The 27599-nt window shown below is 28.8% G+C and overlaps 2 protein-coding genes across 2 annotated transcripts; both read right to left on the reverse strand.

Moving 5' to 3' along the window:
* Positions 1-1042: 1042 nt before the first annotated feature.
* On the reverse strand, positions 1043-4525 carry LOC114376905 (transcription factor MYBS3-like). The gene is made up of 3 exons (XM_028335226.1): positions 4009-4525; positions 2324-2532; positions 1043-1879 (listed from the first exon to the last, which is right to left on the reverse strand). The coding sequence occupies exons 1-3, from the start codon at positions 4331-4333 to the stop codon at positions 1343-1345; spliced, it is 1071 nt and encodes a 356-aa protein (XP_028191027.1). The 5' UTR covers positions 4334-4525; the 3' UTR covers positions 1043-1342.
* An 11277-nt stretch (positions 4526-15802) lies between these two features.
* LOC114376102 (NADP-dependent malic enzyme-like) lies at positions 15803-21517 on the reverse strand. The gene is made up of 20 exons (XM_028334022.1): positions 21247-21517; positions 20707-20996; positions 19689-19809; positions 19486-19560; positions 19013-19164; positions 18795-18900; positions 18614-18679; positions 18387-18482; positions 18200-18271; positions 18003-18086; positions 17813-17911; positions 17661-17708; positions 17493-17546; positions 17305-17403; positions 17128-17217; positions 16952-17029; positions 16722-16796; positions 16534-16624; positions 16272-16400; positions 15803-16159 (listed from the first exon to the last, which is right to left on the reverse strand). The coding sequence occupies exons 1-20, from the start codon at positions 21274-21276 to the stop codon at positions 16071-16073; spliced, it is 1944 nt and encodes a 647-aa protein (XP_028189823.1). The 5' UTR covers positions 21277-21517; the 3' UTR covers positions 15803-16070.
* Between the last annotated feature and the right edge of the window lie 6082 nt (positions 21518-27599).

Consider the following 27599-nt stretch of genomic DNA (forward strand, 5'->3'; position numbering starts at 1 on the left):
TAAAATGTTTAAGTATTTTTTTTTTAAATTACATTGAAGCAAATCAATGTTTGTTGTTAAACTAATAAAAAAAATCTAATGATTCTAAAATTCTCAAGTGTTTAAATCAATGACTATAGAAAAATTAATAAAATAAATCTAATAGTTATAAAATGTTTAAAATATTTTTTATTTTTAAATTGATACTATATTATTTATTTAGTATTTTTTTTCTCTATTTCAATTTAATAAATATAAAAGATAATAATTATAATAATAGCAAATCATTTAAAAAAAATTAATAATCTTTCATTATTTTTATACCATATTAAATCATATCAACAATTGTTATGAAATTAAAGTTTTGATCTGACTGCTAAAAATATTAAAGTGAAGATTACTTAATTAAATAAAATCAATAATGATTGTTAAATTAAGTTTTGATTCCACGATTCTATAAATTTCAAGTAAAATTTACGTATTGATAGATATAAGACAACTAGAAAAGTTTCTCTTATAACATCTTTTGGCCCAAATCATTTTGTCTGCACAAATTGACATTATATGGTCCGTCTATCCAAGATCGATTACCCTTTGGAGTGATTATAATTTATAATGCTAAACCATCATACACAATAATTATCAGACTCCCAATACATACTTAGGCTAACATTTGAATATTGACTAGTGAGTAGTGTGACTAGGCAATAAACAAAGATTTTTTGACCCAACTAGAATCTAAAGATTTAGATGGTACAACCCTTATAACAGAGACGGAAAAATTGGTACATATAAATGTGAGCAACATCAATTAGCAGTTTAACACAGCGCGTAATACATAAAAATGGGTAACCACACAGCACATCCACTGTGGGAGTTCAGAGGCAGGCATAATACATGGTGCTGGCTCCTGGCTAGCCAACTATTATGACTCAAATTGGATTACCTTTTAACTCGTAAAGAGCTTCTTAATTAAGATAAATATTTAATTCATAACTTCAAAAAATAAATTTATAAAGAATTTAAAAGAGAAAGTTAATAAATAAAAATCAAGATGTGTAAATGAATTTTAACTGCGGTAGGTATTTATAAAAAATAAAAATAGCAATATCCAAAATGACTCTAAAAATAACCAAACCTAGAGGAACAGAACCTCTTTATTTAAGCTTCATTTGTTTACAGTTAGAATAAGTATTTTCCAAGAATTGATCTAACCTGATCTACGTACCACCATATAACTTGCTACTAATTGGAAGATTAAAATGCTAGGGATCAGGAAAACAAAATTATATATGATAGTACAAATGAAAAATGACCAAAAGAAGGCTTAATTCTGCTGCTGTCTTCACCGGACCTTACAAGCTCAGACAGCTTGAATTGCGTTGTCCTTGCCATTGTTTAAATCCGAAGTACCAACTGGAGCATTTGCATGGAATGCTGACTGCCTTGAGGGCTCTCCTAACAACTTTAAGGAAAGAGGGGAAGGCTCTCTATCACGTACCTTTGCTTCCCCAATGCTTAGATGAGACATTCCCACAAGTTCGTCAACATTAACAGGTTCCTTGGGAATGACTGGGATTGGCTTGTGGATCTGATGGTGGGATGTCTCTCCTCCCTTAACTTCTTCAAACGGGGGAGCCACAGTTGATGGCCACATGGGAAATGGAACAGGTAAATATGCAGGAAAGAATCCATGAGGAGCCATTGGTGTCAGTCCGATTGATCCCATCATAGTTTCATTGGTCTGTTGCGCATTTTCTTGAGAAGTAGTCTCCATGGGTTCAAATTCTGATTTGAGGGAGAGATTTAATGAAGGCTGTGATTTTCCATTGCAAGGTTGTGAGTTCTGGGAAGGTGGAAGCAACACTTGTTCTTCTGGCACAGAAGGTTGATCTGAAGACTGACATATAATCGAAAAAACAGTTAGCTAGAGAGAAAAGCTGAGAAAAAATACTGCGTTTACACAAGAACTCGTAGTCAATGTCCAGCTACAACAAGAATGATCCCATTTGCTTTCATTAGCAAATACAGATTTCTCTAAATGTGTCACAGTAATAGAAAAGTTTATCTAAAGCAACAACAACCAGTGTCAAAAAGACCAACACAGTCAAGGTGTCATCCTGTCATGATACTCAAGCAAAACAAACCAAAAAGGACATGACATGTAGTCAAAAAGGAACTTGAAGTGGGATGTAAATAACAAAAAACTTTTAAATTGCTTATAGATTGGTGCTGATGTACAAGCAAGGATGACACCAATTTCCTTTTTTATATTATTAGACAACATGTAGAAATAAGGATGTGAGCATGATTGCCCAATTAGATATGATGAATGAAGACCAACCATATCTGGAACCATGTCAAAAAGACTGGAACGTCTCTTTCTCCTGGTAGCATGACTCTGCCGGATAAAATACTTCTGGGCATGACTTGCTACTTGAGTAGGGGTCCTTGATACAACAAAATTGCGTGCTATCCCACGCCAGTCTCCTTTGCCTAGCTTCTGGAGACCAATTAAGAACAGCCGATGTTCTTCTTCAGTCCATGGAACACCTAAAAACAAACAAAAGTACGTACTGAATAAAGTAATCCAACCATCAGAGACAAAAGGGTTCTAGGTGTGCTTAATGAATCGGCTGTTCTCGAGAAAATGCAATAACCCAATAAATGCAACATAGAGTTGAGAAGCTGTGACATAAAAAGAGGCAAGTAGCAAGGTAGCAACAATTCTAGGTTGGTTAATAGGTATGACTTAATGGGATTAGAACTGGATATCCTTGTTGCAAGAGTCAAAGATTAAGATTTCATGTAACTGAAAATTTCCCTAGAAATGGTACCAAGTTAAACAAACTATGTTTTACAGAGTACAGAATATCAAAACTAATACACACGGCTCAGCCAAAAATTGCTATGCACCACCACCTTAGGATATATAGCAAATAATCAACAAATTGATGGCTTCAAATTGGGCAGAAAAATCTCAATAAATATTTGTCAACAAATTCCATCACTAGAAAACACATTGTCGAGAAATTCAATGCTTTACAACAATGACCATGAAAGAAATGATGCAGTCTTGTAGGTGAAACATGAAATTAAAAATTTCAAAAGAAAAATTATAAAAATAATGAACATTCATCATTTGATTGTAAGTTTGCTTTGAAAATATCTCAGGCCTTGCCCTGTATGATTTTTTTAGTAAACTAATAACGCATTAAGTATCACCCCTTTCAGAAGGGGATAATGACCATTAACCAAAAGTCATGATTATGTCTAACTTAAAAGACAAACATAATAACTAATTACAGCACCAACTCGGTGTTCAAGTTTCAGGCTGTTCATGATTAATACACACTACATAGTAACTAATTTTTTGCCACATATACAAAAAACATGAACAAGTATGCAACAGCGATACACACAATAGTACTTAAACTGGTTTTAGAACAAAACGGCAATTTGACTCAAGCATCAAACTCTTGAGTCTAGTTTCAATGGATTCCACATGACAGAAGAAAGGCCGGAAATTTTCAAATAAACATGTTTACTTCTTTGTTTTATAATTACTTGCCACTTAATGGGTGCCCCTAAATTAAATGAATGGTGTGAAGGAGTATACTAGTCAATGGAAGAAATCATTATTATGAAATGATTTAAAAATCCAAGTCCATGTATGTAAACATTCCCTTGCTGGGCACTATAAATTGAACCTGCTGTGAGCTCCCAGCCGTCTCAAAATATATCATGCATGCATAAAATAAATGGTTCAAATTCATCCAAATTACCCCATCCATGAAGCACAACATTAAATAATACCAAAAAGAGCAAAGTATGGTAAATGAATGCAAGAAACAAACAGAAGGCGAGGAAGAAAAACAAAACTAACACAGGAAACATAATGTCATGTCATGTGTAGCTAACCAAAAAAGAAAATCCCAATACCGAAGTTGAGACATACTGTATGACATGATTTAATAAAAAAATTTAAAAAAAAAGGTTAAGAAAAGGAGAAATGAAAAGAATGAGAACCTTTTTTTCTATCACCGCGGCGGTTAGCGAAGGTGGAGACATGGGCGGGGTCATCGGACAAGTAACCTTGGGGAGGGTCGGAGCATGGGGAGCTTGGATTGGGGGATGAGGGGGCGGCGGCGAGGTTGGAAGAAGAAGGAGATGAATGGAATTGGTGATGTGCGGCGGCGGAGGAGAGGTTTAGGTTGCCCATGCTGGCGCTCTTCTTAATGATTGATCCATCCGTCAGCCTGACCCCGAAAAGCTTCACACCTCCGCCCCCACGCGAAGGGCATGTCCGGGAATTGTGGCCGTTGTTGCTGCAGTGGGAGCAACGCCGAGTCATGGAATTATGGGTTCAAGAGAAAGAAGGATAGAGTGCATCACACACTTCACAGCCTTCGATTGGATGGGATTTCAGAATATCCTCCTCCAGCTTAAATCTCCGATTCTAATTTAACGGCTTTTATTTAATGCTTAGCGGAACGCGTTCTATCGCTTCTTTCGTTGCCTTTTCTTCCAATCTCTTCCAATCTATGCCACTTACTTTCCTTTTTTTATGCATTCATCTCAAATTAATTCATTCTTTTCTTTTTCTATAATTATTTCTATTTTTGCCTTTATATACTATTTATTTATTAAAAATAATAAATAGATATTTTCTATTCATTGTTGCTTTGAAAAAAAAAATACCTTACTCCATCAATTAATAAAAATTCATTGATAAATATATAATTTTTAACGTAATTATTAGAAAAATTAATAAATTTATCATGAATGATAATTTGTGATTGTACAATTTAAATGATAAGTAAAAAAATAATTACTTGGTTCGATTGTTTATAAAAAAAAAATCTCAAATTTAGTTTTAAGATTCTTTCATAAGTCCATAAATTCTCTTTTAGATTACAATTGTTCTTGATTATAAAAAATAATAATTTTATTGAAACGGCATGAGTGGACGGTGTTGTTCTGATGGCACAAACAAGTCCAAAGAGATGGTTTAGAGGGTGGGTAACGGATGGATCAATCAGAAAGAAAAGTGCAGGCATGGAGCCAATGCTTACTTTTCTTTCTTTCTTTTTTCAATTTTATTGTCAGCAATCACTATTTGGTGAAGAGTTTGTATTCTTTTATTTTCCAATATTATATGCATAGCGTTAAGAGTTTGCTTATACAAGACGCATTTATTTGGAACAGAACAATAACGAATAAGATATATATAACTAATAAGAAACAAGTTTTTAGAGATAAGAAAAACTTAAAATCTAAAATTAGAAGTTACTTTCTTGTGTTTTTGTGTTTTAGGTAATTGTTTTTAATTCTCCATAAATAATTGTTTAAAATAGCATTAAATATATGCATCAATTAGCGTCATGTTATTTTCAAATTTCTCGAATTCAAATTTTAAATAAGTAATTGTGTTAAATAATTGCAAAGTGTGAGTAGTTGATAGTGATCTAACTCAAAGGTGATTATTTCAAGAGAATGATACATATGAGCTAATAAAAAAAGATTTTAAATATAAATAACAAAGGCAACATGAATATTTGCAACTTTTTTATTATAGAAATTATTCATTTGTATAATTTTAAGGAAAAAAAATCTTAAAGTAAGTCTTTGTTGAACATCTCCAAACATAAGTATATTTTATATAATTAATTATAATAATAATTGATAATTAAAATTTTGATTTTTCACAACTAATCTAAACACTATTTAAACAATTTTTGCTATATATTTACACTATTTTGTTCATTCATAAAATATTTATTTTTATTTGTTTTAGCTTGATTATCAGTCAAAAATGATTGTAAGAGTAAATACGGATACAAACTTTATCAGTATATCCTCCTTTTTTTTTATTTTTTACAAAATCAGTATATCCTCCTACGGATGCATATCAACTAATTTTAAATGTTGTTAATAATTATTGTATAGTTTATCTTATTTTAAAATTTCTTATTTTAATGAAATGTTTTAATGAAATGTTATAGATAATTATTATGGACCGAGAATTAGTTTTATTATCAAGGACCAAAAGCTTATGAGAATATCTTAATGTACTAACAAGGAATTTAAGGTGTTAACTATGATGGTATCAAACAAAAAAAAACATATAAAAAGTTTCACTCTACTTTTTTTTTTTTTAAAGCTTGACTCTTTTAGTCATCACCCAAATGGTATCCGGCCATTTATCTATATATGAATAAGGGTTTATTAATAAAAAAAATGGATTAACATTTTTCTTACACAACCTTTATATGTAAGATTAACCAATTATTAATGGATGTTAATTGTTTAGTTTTGACTAGCGATATAAATATTTGTAGCATCAGTATTTAATCCTTTATCTATATCTATCTATCTATCTATCTATATATATATATATATATATATATATATATATATATCTTTTTTCTTACATCCTCTATCAATATATACTATTCAACTAATTTAAATGTTGTTAATAATTATTATATAGTTTATCTTATTTTAATAAAATGTTATAAATAATTATTATCGACGGAGAATTAGTTCTATTATCAGGGAATCAAAAGCTTATGAGAATATCTTAATATATTGTCAAAGAATTTAAGATCTTAATTATAGTGGTATCAAACAAAAAAAAAATTATAAAGTTCCACTCTATTTTTTTAAGCTTTGTTCTTTTAGTCATCTCTCAAATGATATTCGACAATTTATCTATATATGAATAAGGGTTTATTAATAAAAAAAATGGATAAGCATTTTTCTTACACAATCTTTATTTGTAAGATTAACCTATTATTAATGGATGTTAATGGTTTAATTTTGACTAGCGATAGAAGTATTTTAGCATCATTGTTTAATCCTTATATATATATATTCTTATATCGATACTATTCAACTAATTTTAAATGCTGTTAATATTTATTATATAGTTTATCTTATTTTAATAAAACGTTATATATAATTATTATCGACCGAGAATTAATTATATTATCAAGGACCAAAAGCTTATGAAAATATCTTAATATATTACTAAAGAATTTAAGTTCTTAATTACGATGGTATCAAACAAAAAAATTATAAAGTTCCACTCTATTTTTTTTAAGCTTGGCTCTTTTAGTCATCAACAAATGATATACAACAATTTATCTATATATGGATAAGGGTTTATTAATAAAAAAAATGAATAAGCATTTTTCTTACACAATCTTAAGTGAGATTAACCAATTATTAATGGATGTTAACTGTCTAATTTTGACTAGTTAGCATCATCATTTAATCCTTTATCAATATATATATAATATCTTTTTTTACATCCTCTATCAATATATATACTATTGAAAAACAAATTACCCGGCTTAATATGGTAATGAAAACTTTGAATAATACGATTACAAGTGTAAAAACGTTTATGAAAAAAATACGTTAAAATTAAATTATTTTGTGTATATTCAATTTTATTTATCAATTACCAATTTCAATAGTTTAATACAAAAGGGCGATTCCGCAATTATCGGGAATGGATGGTGGTGAGTGGTGTTTTGATTGTAGTGAAATGATTTGGAGGTGTTTGGATCAAATTAGAACTCTAGAAAAGGCCAATTAATGTCCTTATTTATGGATTAGTAATAAGACACGTGAAATAGATGGTGGGCCCCAGCTACTTTACGTGGGGTTGACGCTATTCAACTCACGTTGTTTTTTTTTTTCCACCTAATCCATTAGGAATGCTTCGTTTTTTTTTATTAGATAGGAATTTGAATCGATTTATTTTAATAAAAGAATTCAAATTTACAAAACTATTACTACAATCTTAACAAAACTGTTATTTTCACAAAGTCAAAACAGATTTTTTTATAGATAAGAAGTCTAAACAGATACAGAAGTAAGACAGGGATAAAAGAAAGTACTACCAGGTAAAGCATTGTTACAAATTAAATTTAAATAGTTTAATAGATATTTATGTGTACATTAATTATTTTTTGTTACTCATTTATTAATGGGATGGGTTAAGTTACAATGTAATGGTACATGTTGTACTCGCATATTGAAATTACTTGAATACACAAGGGAAATAAGGGACTAAAATAAAAAGTATTTTAATAAATATATGTTGATTATACTGAATATCCATATAGATTCATAGAATCCGTCAATAATTGAGTAAATATGGGATATATTTTCATGTGCACCATTAAATTATATTTACTTATTAGTCTTTATTAACACAATTTTATATTATTTTATAATATTGCTTACACAATTGATGTATAGTATCTTACCATCATCAGTATATTTTTTTAAAAATCATATGTCATCTGCATTGAAAATAATCATGTCCATAAGATTATTATGGACACTTAAATTTTATTTTTCAATATTTAATGTAATTATATATTAAGACCTTGAACTTAAAATCTCTAGTAAAATTGAAATAACCTAACATAAGTGGTAATACTCGTGCAATGCACGATAAATTTGAAGGGAGAATTTTATAAAAAAATTAGATATAAATTAACAATTTATTAATTTTTCTATTATTAAAAAAATATAAAATATATTCAAATGTTTACAAAACATAATTTATTATAATTTTAAAATGAAATTGATTAAATCTTAATTTAACTATTGTATTTCATTATTTCCCAGTACAAATAAAGCATTTATAATATTTTCTAAATTTTAAAATTTCATATAAGTATTCATAACCATTTTAAAACACTTAAAACTTATAAATTGGAATTAAAACAACATATTATAAAAAAATGGATTTAAATTGATTATAAATATTAATTATATTTTAAAATTTAAAGTTTCAAGAAAGAATTTATAAAAAAATAATAATTAAAATTAGTACATTAAAAAATATTTCTAAATGATCAAATAGTTATCTACTTTACTTTTATATTCAAAACAGAATTTATCACAATTTGAAAATGAAATTTATTAAATTTTAATTTAACTACTTTACTTCATTGTTTCCCAGTATCAATAAAGCATTTGTGATATTTTTTAAAATTTTAGATAAGTATTCATAGATATTTTCAAACAATTAATATTTATAAATTTGAATTTAATTTTATATTCTCAACTATCAAGCTTCAATAAAACATTTATAAAAAATTAAATAATTAAAATTAGTACATTCAAAAATACTTATTAATTTAATACTCTATTAATGCATTGAAGATAAAATTAGTGAATGATGAAAAAAATATAAATTTAAGAATATGTATTTTTTTAAAAAATAAAATGTATTTAAATGCTTGAATGTTAGTATATTTTGTATCAAATATCTTGTTAATTAGTGTTGAATTTAATATGATGTGGTGGATCGATATATTCAGTGCATGCGATGTTTTCTAACATTGGAAAGACAGTATATTTAATTTTTCAAATAAAATTTAAATATTTCCCATTTTAATTATGATTGAATTAGTAGTTATTTAAAAAATGTTTGACTTTTTTATATATTAAATAAATATAACTAAATTTATAAAATTATTATCTACTTTACTTTTAAAAGATAAAGTCAATTAAAAACTGAGCCCATTTAATTGTAACAAATTCACAACAATTATATAAATATTAATAAAAATTCAAATTCAAATAAGCTATAAGTATTATCATTTATTTATATTAATAAAATTTATATAAAAACTTATTTGTCTGATATCATTCATTAAAATATATCAATAAAATTTTATATATTTTTTGTGTGGTAAAATATAACAAACTATTATATTTCCTTTTTTACTCATGTACATCAATATATCAATATGTAATAATAAAATATTATATTTTCTTTTTTAGTCACGTACACCAATATATCAATATATAATAATAATGAAATATTACATTTCTTCCTTTTTTTGTCAATTTCCTTTTTTTCAATTATCGCATATAATATGTAAGTTTTTTTTCCTGCTATATACTATTTTTCAGCTATATACTATCCAAGATAAACCATTAAAAATTGATAATACAATGATTTATTCTTATGAACATGTTTATTTATTTTCACTGAATAACACATTAATAAATTTTGAATATTTTATTTCAATTTACAATAATAATGAAAAAGGAGTACAACATGATACTATGATTAAGAATAAAAGCACTAAAAGTTACAACCAAATAATAATGAAAACAGAATTAGCGATATTGAGAACAAAGGTAATTGGAAATACAAAAAAGTTTATATACAAAATTTGCTAAGATAACCGATAGCAGAATACGAAGATGGTAGTTAAATTAGGCATTTTAACGAAAAAAAATATTGATATAATATATTTTTAACTTTATTTTGATTGATTTAAAAAAAATTGATTTATTATAATGGAAAATAATATTTAATTACGTGAAATGTAACTATACCCGTGGTTACACAGTCAATAGTGTTTTATATAATATATTGATATTAATTGATTGTTAAATGTTAAAAGGATAAGTAAAATACTAAGCAAAAAGTTTATAAGAAAAATATAAAGCAAAATATTAAGATTAGGATAGTTCATGATTCAGTTTAGTTTAATTTTTTAAATGTAAAGTTACTCAATTTAGTTTTAAACATAAAAATAATATGTAATTCAATTTAGTTTGACTTGATTACAGTATCAAATAACTAAATTATTAGGCGTAGTTTGATCGAGAATTATCATCGTATTGTAACATAGATTTGGTAAGGGTAAAAATTTAAACAAAATGTTTAATGAATTCAAATATATATTATTTATTTTGTAATGAGTATAATCTATATAGTACCATAAAAAACTTTGCTTATACTTTATAGGTACACGGACAAACTCTTTGCTAAAATTTTAGATTTTATTTTTTATAAAAAAAAACTACTAAGCAAAATGGATAACATATCTTTCATCTTATCTTTTTTTTTTTTTTTTTTTTTTTGTGGGCAGGCCCCAGGGCCACTATGTTCTTTCATCCTATCTCAACTATATATTTTAAGCCATTTTAAAGTAAAACCTTAATATATGTTTAGATTTGTTTAAATGAGAAGAAAGAAAGCAAAAATAACAATGTATTTTTAATAATAAAAAAAGAAGTTAATTTTTAGAAATAAAAACTCAAAATTTCATATCTTTCTAGTTTTCTTCATTGTAAAATTTATTTATTTTTTCTCTTTTACTCATTCCTCTAAATTAGATATAGGATAAGGTCCATTTAGTAAAGAAAATATTTTTTTTTTCTATTTTCACTTTCCTGTTTTTAAGAGTATGTATAATAAACAGTAAAAAATTATTATTGTTATCATTATTTTGAAAATATTAAATGAAATAAAAAATTAAAACAAAATACATTTTGTTAAATTAAATAAAATCTTATTATCCTCTCGTTAGCTAACAGTTTCCACTTAAACTAAAATAAAACGACGTGGTAGTATTTTTTGAATAGAAAAAGTTGCTTTTGCTAATAATTAAAGTTGCAGATAATTATTAACTTTCAAAATTGAAGGTAAGTAAACATAAAATATGGCGTTAAGCTAGGCTTGTCCTTCAACTTATAGTTGAGATTCATTGACTGGACAAAACTTAGGAGTGTTAGCCATATGATCCAAATAATTGTGTTGAAAAATATTTAGTCATAAGTAAACAATATTATCCACCAAGATAAAGATCCCATATGATTTGTACGGACACGTGAAGATTTTACAATTGCCAAACGGCAGCAGAGAGAGAATACTAAAGATTGGGAAAGGGAAAGTGAATGTGCAAAGTCAAGGGTCAAACTTTTCAGACTTTAGCAGTCTTATATTATTACATATTCATATGACCTTCAGGATATTAATATTAATATTAGAACACAATATATTACATCTTTTCATATAAAATAGGTTATCTTGAGTACTTCCAACAATTTCTGAGACTGGCTTAATTTATCACAGAAATTAATAAATTTTAAATACTTCATCCGTCTCGTATTATTTTTAAAATAAAATATATATTAAAAATATGAAGACAAAAATAAAATAACTATGTTTATTAAAAGTTAAAATATAATTATAAAATCATTAAATGAAATATTAATAAATGAGGATAAAATTAAAAAAATGTTATTGTTTTTTATTTTATAAATTAACTTTTACGTAATTAAGAAGTATAGAAAAATATTCTTAAAAAAAAAGAAGTATATAAAATATAAATAATAATTTTTGGCATAATTAATTATATGAGAGTCTGATCATTGTCTTCATTATACTATTAGTATTCTTCAGTATCAAGTTCTCGTCCCCGCATTTAAATAAGTATAGACTTGTTAAAGTAATCATTATGTCCAGTCTTTAAATCAGTGTTGGTTTGTTGGAGTGTAAAAGGGAAAAGAGAATTAATTTTGACAGTAATTAGTAGAATATATTAATACAAATGTGTTTCCAACTGACTCAGGGTTAGTGGAATCATTCCGTAAATAAATACTAGTGAAAAACCGTGAAATCATGCATGTGGTAGAAAACAATACCAAGGTATATTATTAGGCATGTAACACGTATATTTTACGTGGCTGCCATACATATTTATTTAATAGCATGAATCCTTTATATTTTTAAAATAAAAATTTGATTTAAATTTGCATGTTAATATAAAAATTGTTCATATACATAAAAAACAAATTATTAAATGTAATCAATTAATCAAAATAATAAATTTTAAATTCATAAACAGTAAAGCAAGTTTTTTGTTGAAAAACCACCCGTTAGATACCCCCAACAAAGACAAACAATGCAATCCTTTTGAATAATGTCTTAATTTTTTTACCTCCTCGCAATCCTACAACCCCTTGAGCCTTGACAGTACTCAGAGATGTTGTTGTTAAAAAAAATTCCTGTCATGTTAATTTTGGCTTAATCAGGCAACCCACTTAAAGCTTGTGAAAACGTACACTCCAAATTTTAATAAAAATGTCTAAAAAAAGTGTTTGAAAATGTATTGATAGCACTTTTCAAATCCAATACTAAAACCAGAACATACTTGGTCTTAAATGCATATTGTATTGTTTGGTAAGACGTTAGCTAAGAGTGAAGAGTTGAAAGAATGGAGAAAGTGACGGAAGGAGGAACGCGGGGTTGACCCCAAATATTGGTTCAAGTACAATTTCTCTAACGCAAAAATCAACATTCTTTGTTTCAAAAAATAAATAAAAAAATCAACAGTCTTTAACACACTGCAATTTGCTTTGTTAAAGGCTTATTTATTTATAAATATTTTTAAGATTTTCATTTTATGTCATAGACAATCCACATAACCAAATTAACTACTATTGTTTCTTCCGGTTGGGGAGAGCTGGAACATTGCAGAAAATTAACCAAAGCTTAGCAATGGAACAAAAAACACGCGTTCAAAGCTTTGACTTTACCGGCAAGCTATTGGACTGATCATTACTGTTTTGTCAATTTTCTGTAATTCTAACATATAATTATCGTGTGATTTGAATTTGTTCTTTTGGCTTTGATGTGATTTGATTTCTTTCACAACCTTATGGGTTTGGATATGGTTGAGTAAGACAATTTTTTTAAAATACAATTCTTATCCTTCTACTTTACTTTGAATACAATTTTATTTTATATGCTTTAAAAGTTTATTTTTATATCTTTATAACTTTACAAATACAGGTAATAATCCTTATATTTTTAATTAATTTAACTTTCAGGCTTTTTAATGTATTAAGTATTATTCCTAATGATTACACTTTATAAGACATATTTTGACTTGTTGGAAGAAGGACGGTTCAAAACTAATTTTTTTAAGATTTTGAGACCGAAGAACAAAACAATTTATTTTAAATTAAATTAAACCTCTTAAGTGGATATCAGTATCTTGAGACTTTAATTTTTTTTTTCTTTTTAAAACATAATTTTTTTTTAAAAATACCACAAAATGATATGAATCGATTCTTACATGATCTAATAGAATTTGCTAATACATATCCACTTGTTTATGAAAATGAATATTTTAACCAGTTACATCTAGGATGTGTTTCATGAAAATTGAAGTTATAGGTTAAGAAAATATCTCTTCTAAAAAAACAAGTGGATGCGTATTAATAAATCTCATGCATTTACTAAAATAACATTAATTTTTTTTATAAAAAGTATTTTAATAAGTTACATCTTATGTATAAGCTAAAAAGTTGAAATTGTCACTTATTAAATACATCTTCTAAAAGTTAAGTGAGTGTATGTTAATAAATTTCTTATTTATTTTATTTGGTTGGATATGTAATGCTATTTTCCTATCATAAACTTCAAAATTTAAATACATCATGAGAATATCCTTTACTAGAATAAGAGGATTATGAACCACAAAACTTATATTCTGAATATTGAAAATAATTACATACCTAAAACTCAAATTTAAAATCACTAATAAACTAAAATAAGTCCACATCAATTTATCTACACATTCGCTGGTGAGGACAGAGGTTTATAGTCTGATTCTTATATACAAGTCTTTGAGGTTTATGTTCTTATATACAAGTCTTTAGGTTGAGGACAGAGGTTTCTTTTCTTGTAATTTATCAAACAAATTAAAGACTGGTTTTAAATAGCTACTGTACATATTTATGTTGTTGTTGATATATTCTCCATCTTTAATGTTGGATAGTGGGTTTGGATCATTTCATGTATGACTACATATAATGGAGTACAAGGAGACAAAAACTGCGACTATATATATATATATATATTGCAAGATACTTGTCTCTCGTTAAATACAAGGGAGAGAAATGACTTGAGGAGTGGATATGACAAATAATATCTGTATGAAGCTAAAGCATATCTAGGATGGCATCTGCAATGTTTTGTTTGACTGAGAAAGAGAAAGGTTAGATTAATACTGAGAGCTCTATCCACATTTTTAGCACCCAATCAACCATGACAATGTGAAACCGACCCATTTTCTACTTTGCTTATCCCAAATCCCAATCTCATGATCTCTTCATCAATAAAAAAAGAGTAGTCATACAGGTTTTCATAAAAAAAATCAGAGCTTTTGTCCCTCGATTTTTTTATTAACAATTATAAAATTTTCACCATATTTTTATTTTTTTTAAAAGATATACAAATATAAAAATGTTTTCTATTTTTATCACTTTTATGTACAAATATTTTAAATTATAAAAGCAAAATACAAAAAGTGTAATAACTAATAACTTTTAATTATGAACAAAAAATAGAAGTAGAAACAAACATCAAATTTTTAAAGCATATATTTAAAACTATAAAACAGAATAAAAACAATATAATAAACTTTAGTTTGTTAGTAAAAAAAAAAGTAACAATTCGAATATAAAACACTTCTTCAAACTAGAAACGTCTAACTTTAAATTTAGGAGAAATGTTGATTAATATATCATTTATTATTAAATAAATTTCAAATGAACTTTACCAAAAAAGAAAAAATTCAAGTGATTCTTACGAGAGTAAAGTCATATATGATTTGATAGATCCCTCTTTTCTTTTTCTTTTTGTTTTGAGAGGATGATAGATCTCACATAATAGCCTAATAATAATGCTATAAATATTATAAAAAAATGTATAAATAAGAGAGTTTCATAAGAAAAAAAAAATCTAAAACTTCAGCAGGCTGACCATAATTGTTTGAGCCCAAATATTAGGATATGATCAGACTTTTGAGAAGGAGAAAAAACTTAAGGTGGCCCAATTTCAGATGGGATGGGTGGTAGTTGGCAACATAGGTTGCTGCTTCGCAAGAATACACTCTTGTTTTCTTCAAAGCGTTTGATTTGGTTAAAATAATTGTTTTATGCTATGGCTCTTTAAAGTTTAAACACGCCCATCATCAATCCAGAATTTATGTATGCGGACTTTAGAAATGCTTCCTTTTCTAATTTAGATTACTGTCACAACATTTATAGCGAAACACAAATTTTCAAGCTACCTTTTGGTCCAAGTACCACTTCACTACCACCACCGTCCTAACCTACTAACCCACCCAATACAAATAACTTACAAAAAACATAACAGGAACATAAAGAAGGTAAAAAATTAAAAAATTGACAATGAAATGATATCATGATAAATGAAAAAGAAAAAAGCGCCTATTTATTATTATCACTTTTCATCGGTAGCTTCTGTAGGCTGGGGTATACATACAGCTCTCTGCAAACTTCACTAAATCTTTAGGTTGAGGAAGGCGAGTGGCCAAGCCTGACAAAAACACAAACTCACTTTTATAAGATTTTCTTTTAATATTTAAAATTTTGAAGAAAAAAAAAAAAAAAGTGCAACCATAGAACCTCCCATTAAACCAAGAGCTTACCAAGTTCATAAGCCTTAGCAGCAACATTGGCAGCTATGTGTGCTGAAATCTTTCTGATGTTGGTGAATGGTGGGTATATGAGTCCCTTATCAAAGTTCTCTTGGCTCACTTGTGCAGCCAAAGCCTCAGCTGTTCCATCAAAATCAAATAATATGACATTGTATTAATTCCAAATGTATATTTCATTCCTACCATGATCCTATTTTCACCTGTCCCAAACATAAGTTTGAAATTAATGTTCGCAAGTGTCTTGAGCACTTACAGGCAGCCAGAAGCAGGTCATCATGCACTCGAATGGTCCCAGACATTATTAAACCGAGACCAAATCCAGGGAATATGTATGCATTATTGGCCTGATGAACAAACAAGCAAAATCTTCAAATTAAGACCTTATTTGAGAGGTAAATTTTTTAATGTTTAGTTAAAGTCTCAATGTCTTGTATTATAGACCTGGCCAGGCACAAACACTTTGCCCTCGTACTCAACAGGGGGAAATGGACTCCCACTTGCAAAAATGGCACGTCCCTGATGGTGATACACAAGAATAAGGGAACAAAATAAAACATTTAGTATCGGTCAATTACAAACACCTATAAGAATAAACAAAAACTGACTCTGTTAGCAGTAGAATATTGAAAGCTTATATTCTAATGCAAAAATAAAAAGTTGCGTGTATTAACCTGGCTCCACTTGTAAGCTTCTTCAGCAGTGCATTCTGACTGTGACGTAGGGTTGGAAAGAGAAAGAATAATAGGTCTCTGCAAGCATTATCATATAATAAATTGCTTAGCCTATGTTAACATGAAATCAATCCATGGTAGGTACACTAGGTAGATAAAATAGGTTGAAATAGTACCTTGTTAATAGAAGCCATTGCCTCAATCACTTCTTTAGTAAAAGTTCTTCCTTGTCCCGATGTTCCAATCAACACTGTTGGCTTAATTTTCTGAGAAGATAACATTGACCATTTAAGAACATTGAAACTTCTGCTATGCGTGTGGTGTAATGAACAGAAAGATAAAAAAAATCATACATTAACAGCATCTAGAAGATTTTTAACAGGTTCATGCTCATGAGCCCAGGGCTTCTTAAAATGTTGGAGCGAATCTTTGCGAGAACTGACAATCAATCCCTGTAAAAGAATGAATAACAGATTAATCAGATGGAAGATTAGAATTGGGTTCATACATACAGGTAGAGCTAAATTGGGTTTACACAAACCTTTGAGTCCACCAACCAAATATTCTTGCGCACTTCCTCCAGTGGAGCATTTGTCTGCATCAACAAATGCAGTTTCTCAATAACTAAAATACTCATGCATGCTTCACATCACAACATTCTACACTAAAAACAACGAAAAATACAACAGCACTAAAAGTAGCTAAAAACCTGTTTTGATGTTTCAAGTGCTATGAGTTCTGCTATGCCAGTGCCAGCCTGCAACCGCCCAACAATACAATTAAGCCAGAATGATAAAAACAACCTCTTCTTTCTCTAACAAACAACGAATGACACATGATCCCAGAATTATATAGACTCACCTCTCCAGCACCAAGGAATAAGAATCTGTGATCAGCTAAGTTACCCCCAACCAACTTCAGAGATGCAACTAGTCCAGCAAGAACCACGGATGCTGTTCCCTGGAACAAGAGGTAGATACAATATTAGGGCTAGTTAAAAGTATAGCTAACAAAGTACCTGAATTCGTTATAGAAGACAGCAATTTCTTACCTGAATATCATCATTAAAGACCAGATGTGTAGATCTATATTTCTCAAGCAGATTAAAAGCATTGTGGTTTGCAAAGTCTTCAAACTAAACACATGGCATAACAGATGTAGAAAACGGGAAAGTGAAATTAGCAAATTGCCAAAGACTGCAGTCCAATAAGCCAAGAAATATTATTGTCTCTTAACACTGCTTAATACCTGAATTAGGACCTTTTCCCCATAAGTTTGCTTGACTGCTGTCATAAATTCGTGCATAAGTTCAGCATATTCCTGGAATCAGAGAAGTTGGAACAATGTAAATACTGTGGCATATTAGGAAATCGGGATGCCTGAAACTAAAAAAAATTAATTCCACACGATTCAGCAAGGCAAACAAATCATGAACCTGCCCAGTTGCTCGTCTTTGCTTTAGCCCAATATATAATTCATCATTCAGCAGCTTCTCATTGTTTGTGCCCACATCAATTGTAATGGGTAAACACTGAAATAGATAACATTATAGGAGTAATAAGAAATGGAAGTTACAATATGCACGACCAATACTTAATATCTGCAAATAAAATTTCAGTAACATCTTAAAACCAAGCAACAGTATGGGCCAAATATACTTACAGCTGAAGGGCGGACTCCTCCAAGTGCTGTATATAAAGAAAGTTTTCCCACTGGTATTCCCATCCCCTGAGAATACGGCAAAGGTTAACAAAGAAGAAATTACAACATTAGATCTCGTGATTCAATATAACTATCATAAATAATAATATATTTCAACAAGCATAATAGAAATAGAAATTACCTGACAACCAAGATCCCCAAGACCCAGGATCCGTTCTCCATCAGTTACAACTATGACTTGAATGTTCTTCTCAGGCCAATTCCTTAGTACTTCACGGATCTTTCCCCTTTAAGTTTAAGTCCCATCCAAGAGACAAAGGAACAATAAAATATCAATACAAACAGTGACCGCCTACAAAGCATTCCAGGACCATAAAGAGAAATCAAAGCCAAACTCACTTCTCTTTCAAACTTATATAAAGACCCTGAGGATGCATAAAGATGCTGCCATATTTCTGGCAAGCTTCACCAACAGTTGGAGTATATACAACTGGAAGTAACTCTTCAACATGATCAATAAGAAGTTTGTAAAATAACCGTTCATTTCTCTCCTGCAGCACACAAAATAATAATGTGAAAGCATTAGTCCAATTCAGTAATTTACCAATCAAACCATGTGAAGAAACTTCCCTCAAGATATTTTACATTAAAGATGAACATTAAATCAAAATGATAAAAAAATCAAGAGCAGAAAGCAAAGACCACAAGAATTTTGGCACTATTCATAAAGTGTCTGTGCAAACAACAGATGGGAGAACAGAAAATCCTTCAGAGGTAGATGCAAAAATGTGTGGATTCATCATCCACATGCAATTTTTTCAAAATGCATTATTTAATATTTTCTTAAAAAATAATTGTACAAAAGGCCACACCTGAAGATCCATCATTGCCATGTACTTCTGCAAAGGAACTTGATACTGGCGTACGTGCTGGATCATTTTCTTCACCTGCCCAATAAAGTGGCAATAACTTATAAATTGATGTTGTGTGTAAGCACACGCACAATCTAATAGCTTTGGAAAATAAAAATAAAAAAATTAAAGTACTCAGAATAGTTTCTGGTCAGATAATTAACCTGAGTTTCTTGAGGAATAACTGATGGGGGAAGAAGACCACGCAAGTAGTGGGCATCCCTCTCATCTTCAGTGAAGGCCAACCCTTTGTTGAAATGGGGATCTCGCAATAGTGTATAACCACTAAAAAGCATAACAAGTAAGAATACGCATAATAGCTAAATAGTCTCTGGCTATAGTACAGAAAGCAGCACACAAACATTAGAAGTATCGCCTTTTTCTCCATTTAAAAAATAGAATTGCACTATCAAGGGCATCGCATTCAACCATCACAACAGCAACAAACAAACACAATGGTTCAGAAGAGAAAAAGGTGAAGGAAATGCAAACAGTTAAGATGATTAAGTACAAATTTCCATGCAACCCCCAATTTTTTTTATATATATAAAAAGAAAGAGATATGACTGGATTTCGAAAGTCTAGTTGCCACTGGTGTAAAAAATTTAGAAAGATGACATATTATATTCAGAACTCGTGATATTTATAGTAATTAATCATCACATCATAAGTTGATCCTGGAGATGTTATCTCCTTCTTCTCTTGTAGTACCTCTGGTACTATTATTTGATTAATATATATATTATATCTTTGCAGTCCAAAAAAATCATAAGTGATTCAATCTGTCAAAAAAATAAACAAGGCTGCATCAGTAAAATTTGTTTGTTTATAATCAAATCAAAAGACAATAATGAACAAATAGCTGCAAGATACACAAAGATGCATAAATCACGCAAATTAACCAGCAGCATTCCAAGGATATAAAGCTGAAACGGAACCAAATTTTTTTACCACATAAATTAACCAAACCGCAGTCACTTATTTGAGATCTCTCTTTATGCGACATAAAAAGAAAATGATGCTTCATCCATAACAAAACACCAAAACTTGTTCGATCAGTTCTCAAGTATCCCCAATTCAGGGACTGACAAACAAACATCCAATTTGAATCTAAAATCAAAAGAAAATGAAGGCTGAAAAACATAAGAAAATGATCATGAAAATCAAAATCAAGAGTGTCACCTGGCAACAGAAACACTCCAAGGGGTAACAAAGTGATCCTCCGTAGCCCTATCCTCGCCGTAGACATCTTGAGGGCCGCCGGCGGAGATGGCGTTATCGTCCACGTCAGCCACCGTGGATTCCTTTTTCAATTCTTTCAACGGCGTCTCCATCACAACGCTGCCGTTTCTATCACCGGACCTGCTGCTGCTGCTGCTGCTTGGGGTCATACTCACCACCCTCAAACGAGTTGAACGCTTTTTCTGCGCAGCATCACACAAGCTGCTGCACCCACCTAATCCCGAGTTGCTCTGTGCAAAAAAAAAAAAAAATCACAAAAAAGGGGAAAAGGAAGAGAACTTATCAGCACCCAGATCAACAAATCAGCTAATCTCACGAAATTCGGAAGAAAAATCAGATTTTTTTTTATTTATTTAGCTAAACAAACAAACCAGAAATTTAGCGAATTTTAACAGACACTGAGATTGTTGTCATAATAATAATAAATCGTGAACCAAAAAAGAACAACAGGGAAATGGTGCAAATCTGAGATAAAATTACCAGGAAAGCGCATCTGGTTGAGGAGAACATGATGGCGGCGAGAAAGAGAGAGAATGGTGCGGTGGCTGTGTTACAGGGAGAGAGAAAGAAATGAGAGACAAATTCTAAGAAGAGAGAGAGAGAGAGAGTCTTAAGGGAAGGTTCCCTTGTTTGTTTTTTAATTTCTCTTTCTCTCTGTTCCTCCCTCTCCCTCTTTTACCTCACTCAGTTTGCCGCAAGACGCAACACACCAAACAGATCACAGAAGCAAGCAAAGTAACTTGAGCAAAACTCCTCTCTACAGCTTAACCTTAAAAAGGGTGTGTCATGCGTGCAAGTGCATGAACAGAACAGAACAGAACACCGTTTTTCATGATATTACGTAACTACCCTGGACTTGTTCAAAAACTATTTTTCTTGTGTTTATTTATTTACAATAAAAGTTCTATTCAAACCTGTGGGGCTTGCCTGTAGAAACGCCCCGTTTTACAGAACTGCGCTATTTATTTATTTTTTTTACTGCTTTTTCCTTATATTTTAATAAATTTTACTAGTAGTAAAAACTTAAGTCCTTTGTTTCGAGGTTAATTAATTAACAGATATGGTTAATTAATATTTGTAGAGTATTAGTCAAAAAATCAAAAGAAGAAAAAATATTTGTTATAAGATCATAAAAAATAAAAATTTATGTATTTCAATTCTTTAATCAATAAGCATTTGTCTTAATTAAAATGTTTTTTTTTACATTAATTGAAAGAAATATTTTTATTAAAATACACAAAAGTATATTATCGAAAAGTTTTTTATGTTATTTTATAATCTTTATAATGATACCTAAAGACTCATTAATTAATGTATGGGTTGTGGAATGAGCGGTGGCAATAGTGGTGTTTGTGAGGAGTGGCAGCGTGGAATGTGGGTGTGATTATTATATTGACATGTGGCCAATGAAAGAGACTTAAAAGGTTCACTACCACGAAAAGAGGAGGGTGGTGAGATGCATCAAGTAGTTTCAAGCCGTAAGATCATTCATTCCTTTGAGATTTACATAAAGTGATGTCTGTTAGTGTTTTCACAAAACTTCATTCACGTGAGATTCAATCAAAAAATTCTTGCACCTGTCGGTATGTTGTTTGGGTTTAGACGCCCTTCCGCTTAACAACAAAACTACCTTATGTATTCTCTTACATCATACTCTTGTACTCTTCTGGTGTAGTATCCCGTAGTATTGTATACAGATACATAAAAATGACATCAAAATACTTAAATACATTGTTAATGTTATATACTATATTAAACAATAAATTACCATAAAATTATAAAAAAAATAAATCAATTCAAGATTAATATAAAAATTACCATATTGCAAGTTTAATCAGATAGAAGAATATATAACACTAAGTTATAGAAAATATCGTTAACATATCAATAGAAAAAAAAATATTTATAAATTACACGAGTCTGATAAAAAAAAAGGTTAAAAACATAAATTATAAGCCAGTTAAAATAATTTTTTTTTGTTTCACCTAGAATATTTCTTAATTGATACTAGTTGGAGACTAACAGACGAAGATGCTATTTTCTATATGTACATACTCAAGAATTCGGTTTCTCACAACATACTTAAAGAAACTTATTTATCTATTGTGTTAGAGGTTCTTGATATTAGTTAAAATAGCTTATAGAAAAATTAAAAATTGTTAAAATATCTTTTTTATTGCAATTAAATAAGTTCAAAATCATTAAAATAAATTTATGTACTAAATAAGGTTATTTTAGTCAAATCAATAAAATTAACTTATAAGTTACTAAAATATTAACTTGATAATTCAAAATATCAGTTTAATAATATAACACTTCGTTGTGTTTACGTGAATAGAAATAATCTATTTAATAAAATAATCTGAATTCGATTTTTATCGTATGTAAAATTCTTTTTCGAGTTACCGATAATCATATATTATAAACATAATTAATTTTTGACCCAATAGGTTAAAAGATGATCATGTTTTATAACCTAAGAAAAAAAAATAATAACTCGTCGCGCATTCCCTAAAGGATGGAGCATAAACGTCGTAAATGTTCTTCAGGCCTCTGGGAAACAGAAAAAAAAAGGGGGGGAAACAACATGCAACGGTACCAGTTATGCAGATGACAAGCAGCATATTCGTTTTGGTGACAAATATTTCCTGTGAACATTCAGTGGTGTTTTTGTTTTGTATGATGGTTGCTTGAACTGTGACTTTGTATAACACTTTATTGGGAAAATAAAATTGTCCCTTTATTTTTAGTATGAATCGTCTTTAAGTTTATTTTTTTATATGATAAATTTGGATATTTGTCAAGAAAACGAATAATTGGATTTATTTGGATATTTTATGATAATTTTTACTTAAATGATATATAATGGAAGAATAATGATATTTATACAACTCAGAAAAAAATAATGATATTTATACATAAATTTTGTATAATAAATTTTACAATTAAAAGAGAGAGATAAAGAAAAAAGAATACAGAAATGTATTGAGGTGATATGACGAAAAAAGATGAAATAAAAAGAATGTATTAATGAATTATACAAAAATGTTGTTAAAAAAATAATTAAGTGGTCACTGTTGAATTAAGCAGGAAATGAATGGAGAAAATAAGTTCTTATACTTTTAGAATTAGATGTTTAATAATTGATGAATGTATTTTTTTTTATTTGACTAGTGAAAAAGAACGGAAATATAAAATGAAAATAATTATAAATTTGTTATTTTTAAATTACGTACCATTATCTTAAATAACTGGAGTTTAACATGAGCCATTCCATAAATCATTTAAACTCTTATCCTCTTTTCGCCCTATTTTGAAAAAGAAAAGAGAGAAAAAAAATGTAGTTAAATGAATTTTTTATCCGTTTAATTTTTAAAACATCTAAATAATTAATTTCATTTTCTTGCATTTTCATATTTTGCCAACAATAAAAGACAAAGAGAAATCTCAATGGCTGAAAAATAGAGGTTCCCTTTGGTACAGCGGAGTTGCATTGGATCATGTGGGTGATAACAATGCACGGTAGTTGAAAGTAGGCCACCTTATTTAAAGATTGTGTATAATCCTAAATGTTCCAAGTCTTAGTACAAAATCATCATGATTCTGTCTATATTTCGAATTCAATTTAGTTTAAAAGTAATTTATGATGGAGTGCGGCTACGACAGACAATTCTTCATAAAAATATTACATGTTTATAATAATTATACAATATCTTATAGTATAGTTATAGACGATTCTTTTTTTAAGAGAAGCAAAGTTATATATGGAATTTAACTCATTCAAAATCACAGAATCAATATATATATAAGTAGGACTAGTGTTAAAAACTTGGATACAAACATAAAATCTTGAAGTCTCTACAAGAGTATGAACAATATGATCGGTTTGTCTTCTTAAAAAAAACTCACTTTAAAGTTTGAGAAAGATGAGATATTGGTTCTACACTTAGCTAATATAACATTGAGATCAATGCTATCGACAGTCAGATTCAAAGATTACTTGTTGAAAGCTAAGAGTTGCATGCGATCCATTCAGTTGCCTCTGCTTCTGCTGGAGTAGGGATTCCATTGAGAGTGATAGTTTTTGCTTTCAAGATCCGCAAATGACAATTCCAACAATCAAATAAATAGTTATCTTTAAAAATTATAGACAATTCTGTTAATTATTATCTCCTTGTTACTTAATTATAATTATTTTTTGTTTTATTTTCTTAAATCTGGTAGTAGGATTTTAAGTGTATAGATTTTAGAAAATGATACATTTACATATATAGTATCATTTTCTAAAATCTGGGAGTCGCATTTAGGTATATTATTTGTGTAAATGCTTTATTTTTTATTTTCTAAAACTGGTCGTAGTAGCCTTTATTTAGAAATTAATTTATTATGTCTCTATTTATTTTATGAATTAGTAACCTTTATTTTAAATGCATTTACGTGTATCAGTTTTTAGAAAATGAAAAATGCATTTAACATAAAAATAATAAATTAAGTAATGATGAGAGAGAGATGAGTACTTTTTTTGGTGAGAAGTGAGAGATAGTAAGGAAGTTAGTCCATGAAATAAATAGGAGAAAAATAGTTATTTTTTTTTCTTCTAAAAATTATTATTAATCAGCTAATTAAAAATGGTTTTTAGTGGATAATTTATTAAGGTTTAAGCTTAGAAAAAATGATTTAATAATATGGTAGTCAAATCTTTCAATTGTGGAAAAAGTGGTGGCGGCAACTAGGGCTTGTGTTAACCACACAGGTTTTAGGCAGACTTGTAGGGCATTTAATAGATGGTGCCATTATCTGGTTGCTATTAATGATGGATTTTCGTTTCAACGTCCAACTAAAACCTCAAGCCATTCACACCACACGTGCATCAAGCCATGACGACAACGTCTTTACCAACCCTCTTGGCTCTTGCTTAAAGTAATGCGATAATACCAAGGACACACACCAAAATATTTTTATAGTACAAGTACATTTCACTTTCTTGTGTCACTGCTTAATAAAAGATGCATCTGGTGGAGGTTTCTTCCTTAGAGAGGACATGGCTAAAAAGAAAGAAAGAAAAGGATTGTATCAATACATTTAATAACTTTAAGAATAATTCAATGTAGTATTTTTATAATTATTACGAATAATTTATCATCTAGTAACTTTAAGCATTAAAATGTCTGTCAGTTTGATAATTTTATAAAATAGGTTATAGAGTAATTTTTACTCCCTCTAATATCAAAGAAAAAAAATTCTTATTTCTTGATTTCAAATATAAAAAATTTAACTAATTTTATCTATAAAATATTTTTCATTTATTTAAGGTACTAGTTTCAATAATTTTTTTTTTATATTAAGTTTCAATAAGAATAAATTAGAAAAAAAAAAGTTTTTAATTAAAATTAATGTATTTAAATGTAATTATATTTGAGAGCAGAGGAGAGTATAGTTTTAAAAATTAAGCTATAAAAAGCTCACAATTTCATAAATTGTAAGAGGATGGAAATTACTACGATTTGTAGAATTGAATGTGGCATCGTGTCTGGGATTTCTTGAACTACAGCTAGCGGAATTCCGTTTCACGTGTCGACGTTTAAAAAAGTTGGTGCCTTCGTAGTTGCTACTTGGCACTAACTGAGGAGGCTGTGGTAGGTGGAAAATGGGACAAACAGAAAAATTATCATTCAAAGATGAAAATATGTCTTTTTTGGGGGGTATATAGGAGGAAAGTTGATGATCTCTTCTTGCCCCTAGTATTTAACAGTATCAAAAGGTTATCACTTAAATAAGAGCGGATTAATGGTGAGTGAGATATAAAACAAATTTTTGCCTTCTCATTATTCTTCCCTTTGGATGTCTTCACCAATTTTGTGTTTCTTTTTTGGGTTCAAATTAACCCGTATGAGATGCACACATAGCAAATAGTAGTAGAAATCAACTAAATGAGTAAAGTCAAAGATATTTATTTATTTATTGTTTCAAATAAGTGAAGAAAAATGTTTCATTTTTTTAATCCGTCAAAGATATTTTCCGACAGTTAAAAATGAATTCATTTAAAGTATAGAAATTATTGAGCTTAAAAAAAGAGTATAAAAATAATATTAGACTCAAGAGATGATATTAGAATCAGAAATATCAAATGGCAAATGGTGATCTTGATGGCGCTAAGAGAAAAGAGAAAAGAGGCGCTAATTAATTGATTTGATTTCATGCCCTTGTAACTCACTCAATTACTTGTTGCTTCCTCATCTCTTGGATATGATATATTTCTACACCTCATCTTATTTCTTTCTAGTAATTTCGTTTTTTTACTCAACCCCTTTGTATACAAAACAAATAAAACGTTGAAGTGAATTTTATCTTAATATTTTTTTTCTTCGTATATGTAACTAAAAATCGAAGTTAAGTTAACCTATTTTTAAAGCTTAACTATTGTAATCAATAAATTATTGATTTGAAGAATACTAGATTTTAAATTCTTAAATAAAATCTTCAGTTTAAGCGTATAAGTTTAGAAAGGAAGGAAACGTGAAAAAAATACTCAACTATTACAAGATTTTGTTAGTATTTTTGTTCTTATTTTTCATTCATAAATTGATACATATTTATATTCTATTTTTTCTTTATTTTATTTCTCTTTCTTTCCCTCTCTGTATAATTGATTATCATATATAATAAAATTATTTATTTTCATAATAATTATTTTAAAGTTAAAATGTAAATTAATTGATAATATATAAGTTACCATGTGAATTTATCAAAAGTTTTAACATTTAAAAGTATTGCTATTATATCAGTAATTTTAAATTGTTAAAATACGTACTGTAGTTTTTAGTTTTGTGTAC

The sequence above is a fragment of the Glycine soja genome, chromosome 11 (genome assembly GCF_004193775.1).
Source record: "Glycine soja cultivar W05 chromosome 11, ASM419377v2, whole genome shotgun sequence".
NCBI lineage: Eukaryota > Viridiplantae > Streptophyta > Magnoliopsida > Fabales > Fabaceae > Glycine > Glycine soja.

Coding starts and splice junctions, on each gene's coding strand:
- LOC114376905 (XM_028335226.1), bottom strand. CDS start 4,333: ATGACTCGGCGTTGCTCCCACTGCAGCAACAACGGCCACAATTCCCGG. Junction 2,533..4,008: donor CCGCGGTGATAGAAAAAAAG/GTTCTCATTCTT, acceptor GTTTGTTTTTAG/GTGTTCCATGGACTGAAGAA. Junction 1,880..2,323: donor TTGACATGGTTCCAGATATG/GTTGGTCTTCAT, acceptor ATTATATGTCAG/TCTTCAGATCAACCTTCTGT.
- LOC114376102 (XM_028334022.1), bottom strand. CDS start 21,276: ATGTTCTCCTCAACCAGATGCGCTTTCCTG. Junction 16,625..16,721: donor AAGTGTTTGTGCCTGGCCAG/GTCTATAATACA, acceptor TTTGTTCATCAG/GCCAATAATGCATACATATT. Junction 16,401..16,533: donor TGACCTGCTTCTGGCTGCCT/GTAAGTGCTCAA, acceptor TTGATGGAACAG/CTGAGGCTTTGGCTGCACAA.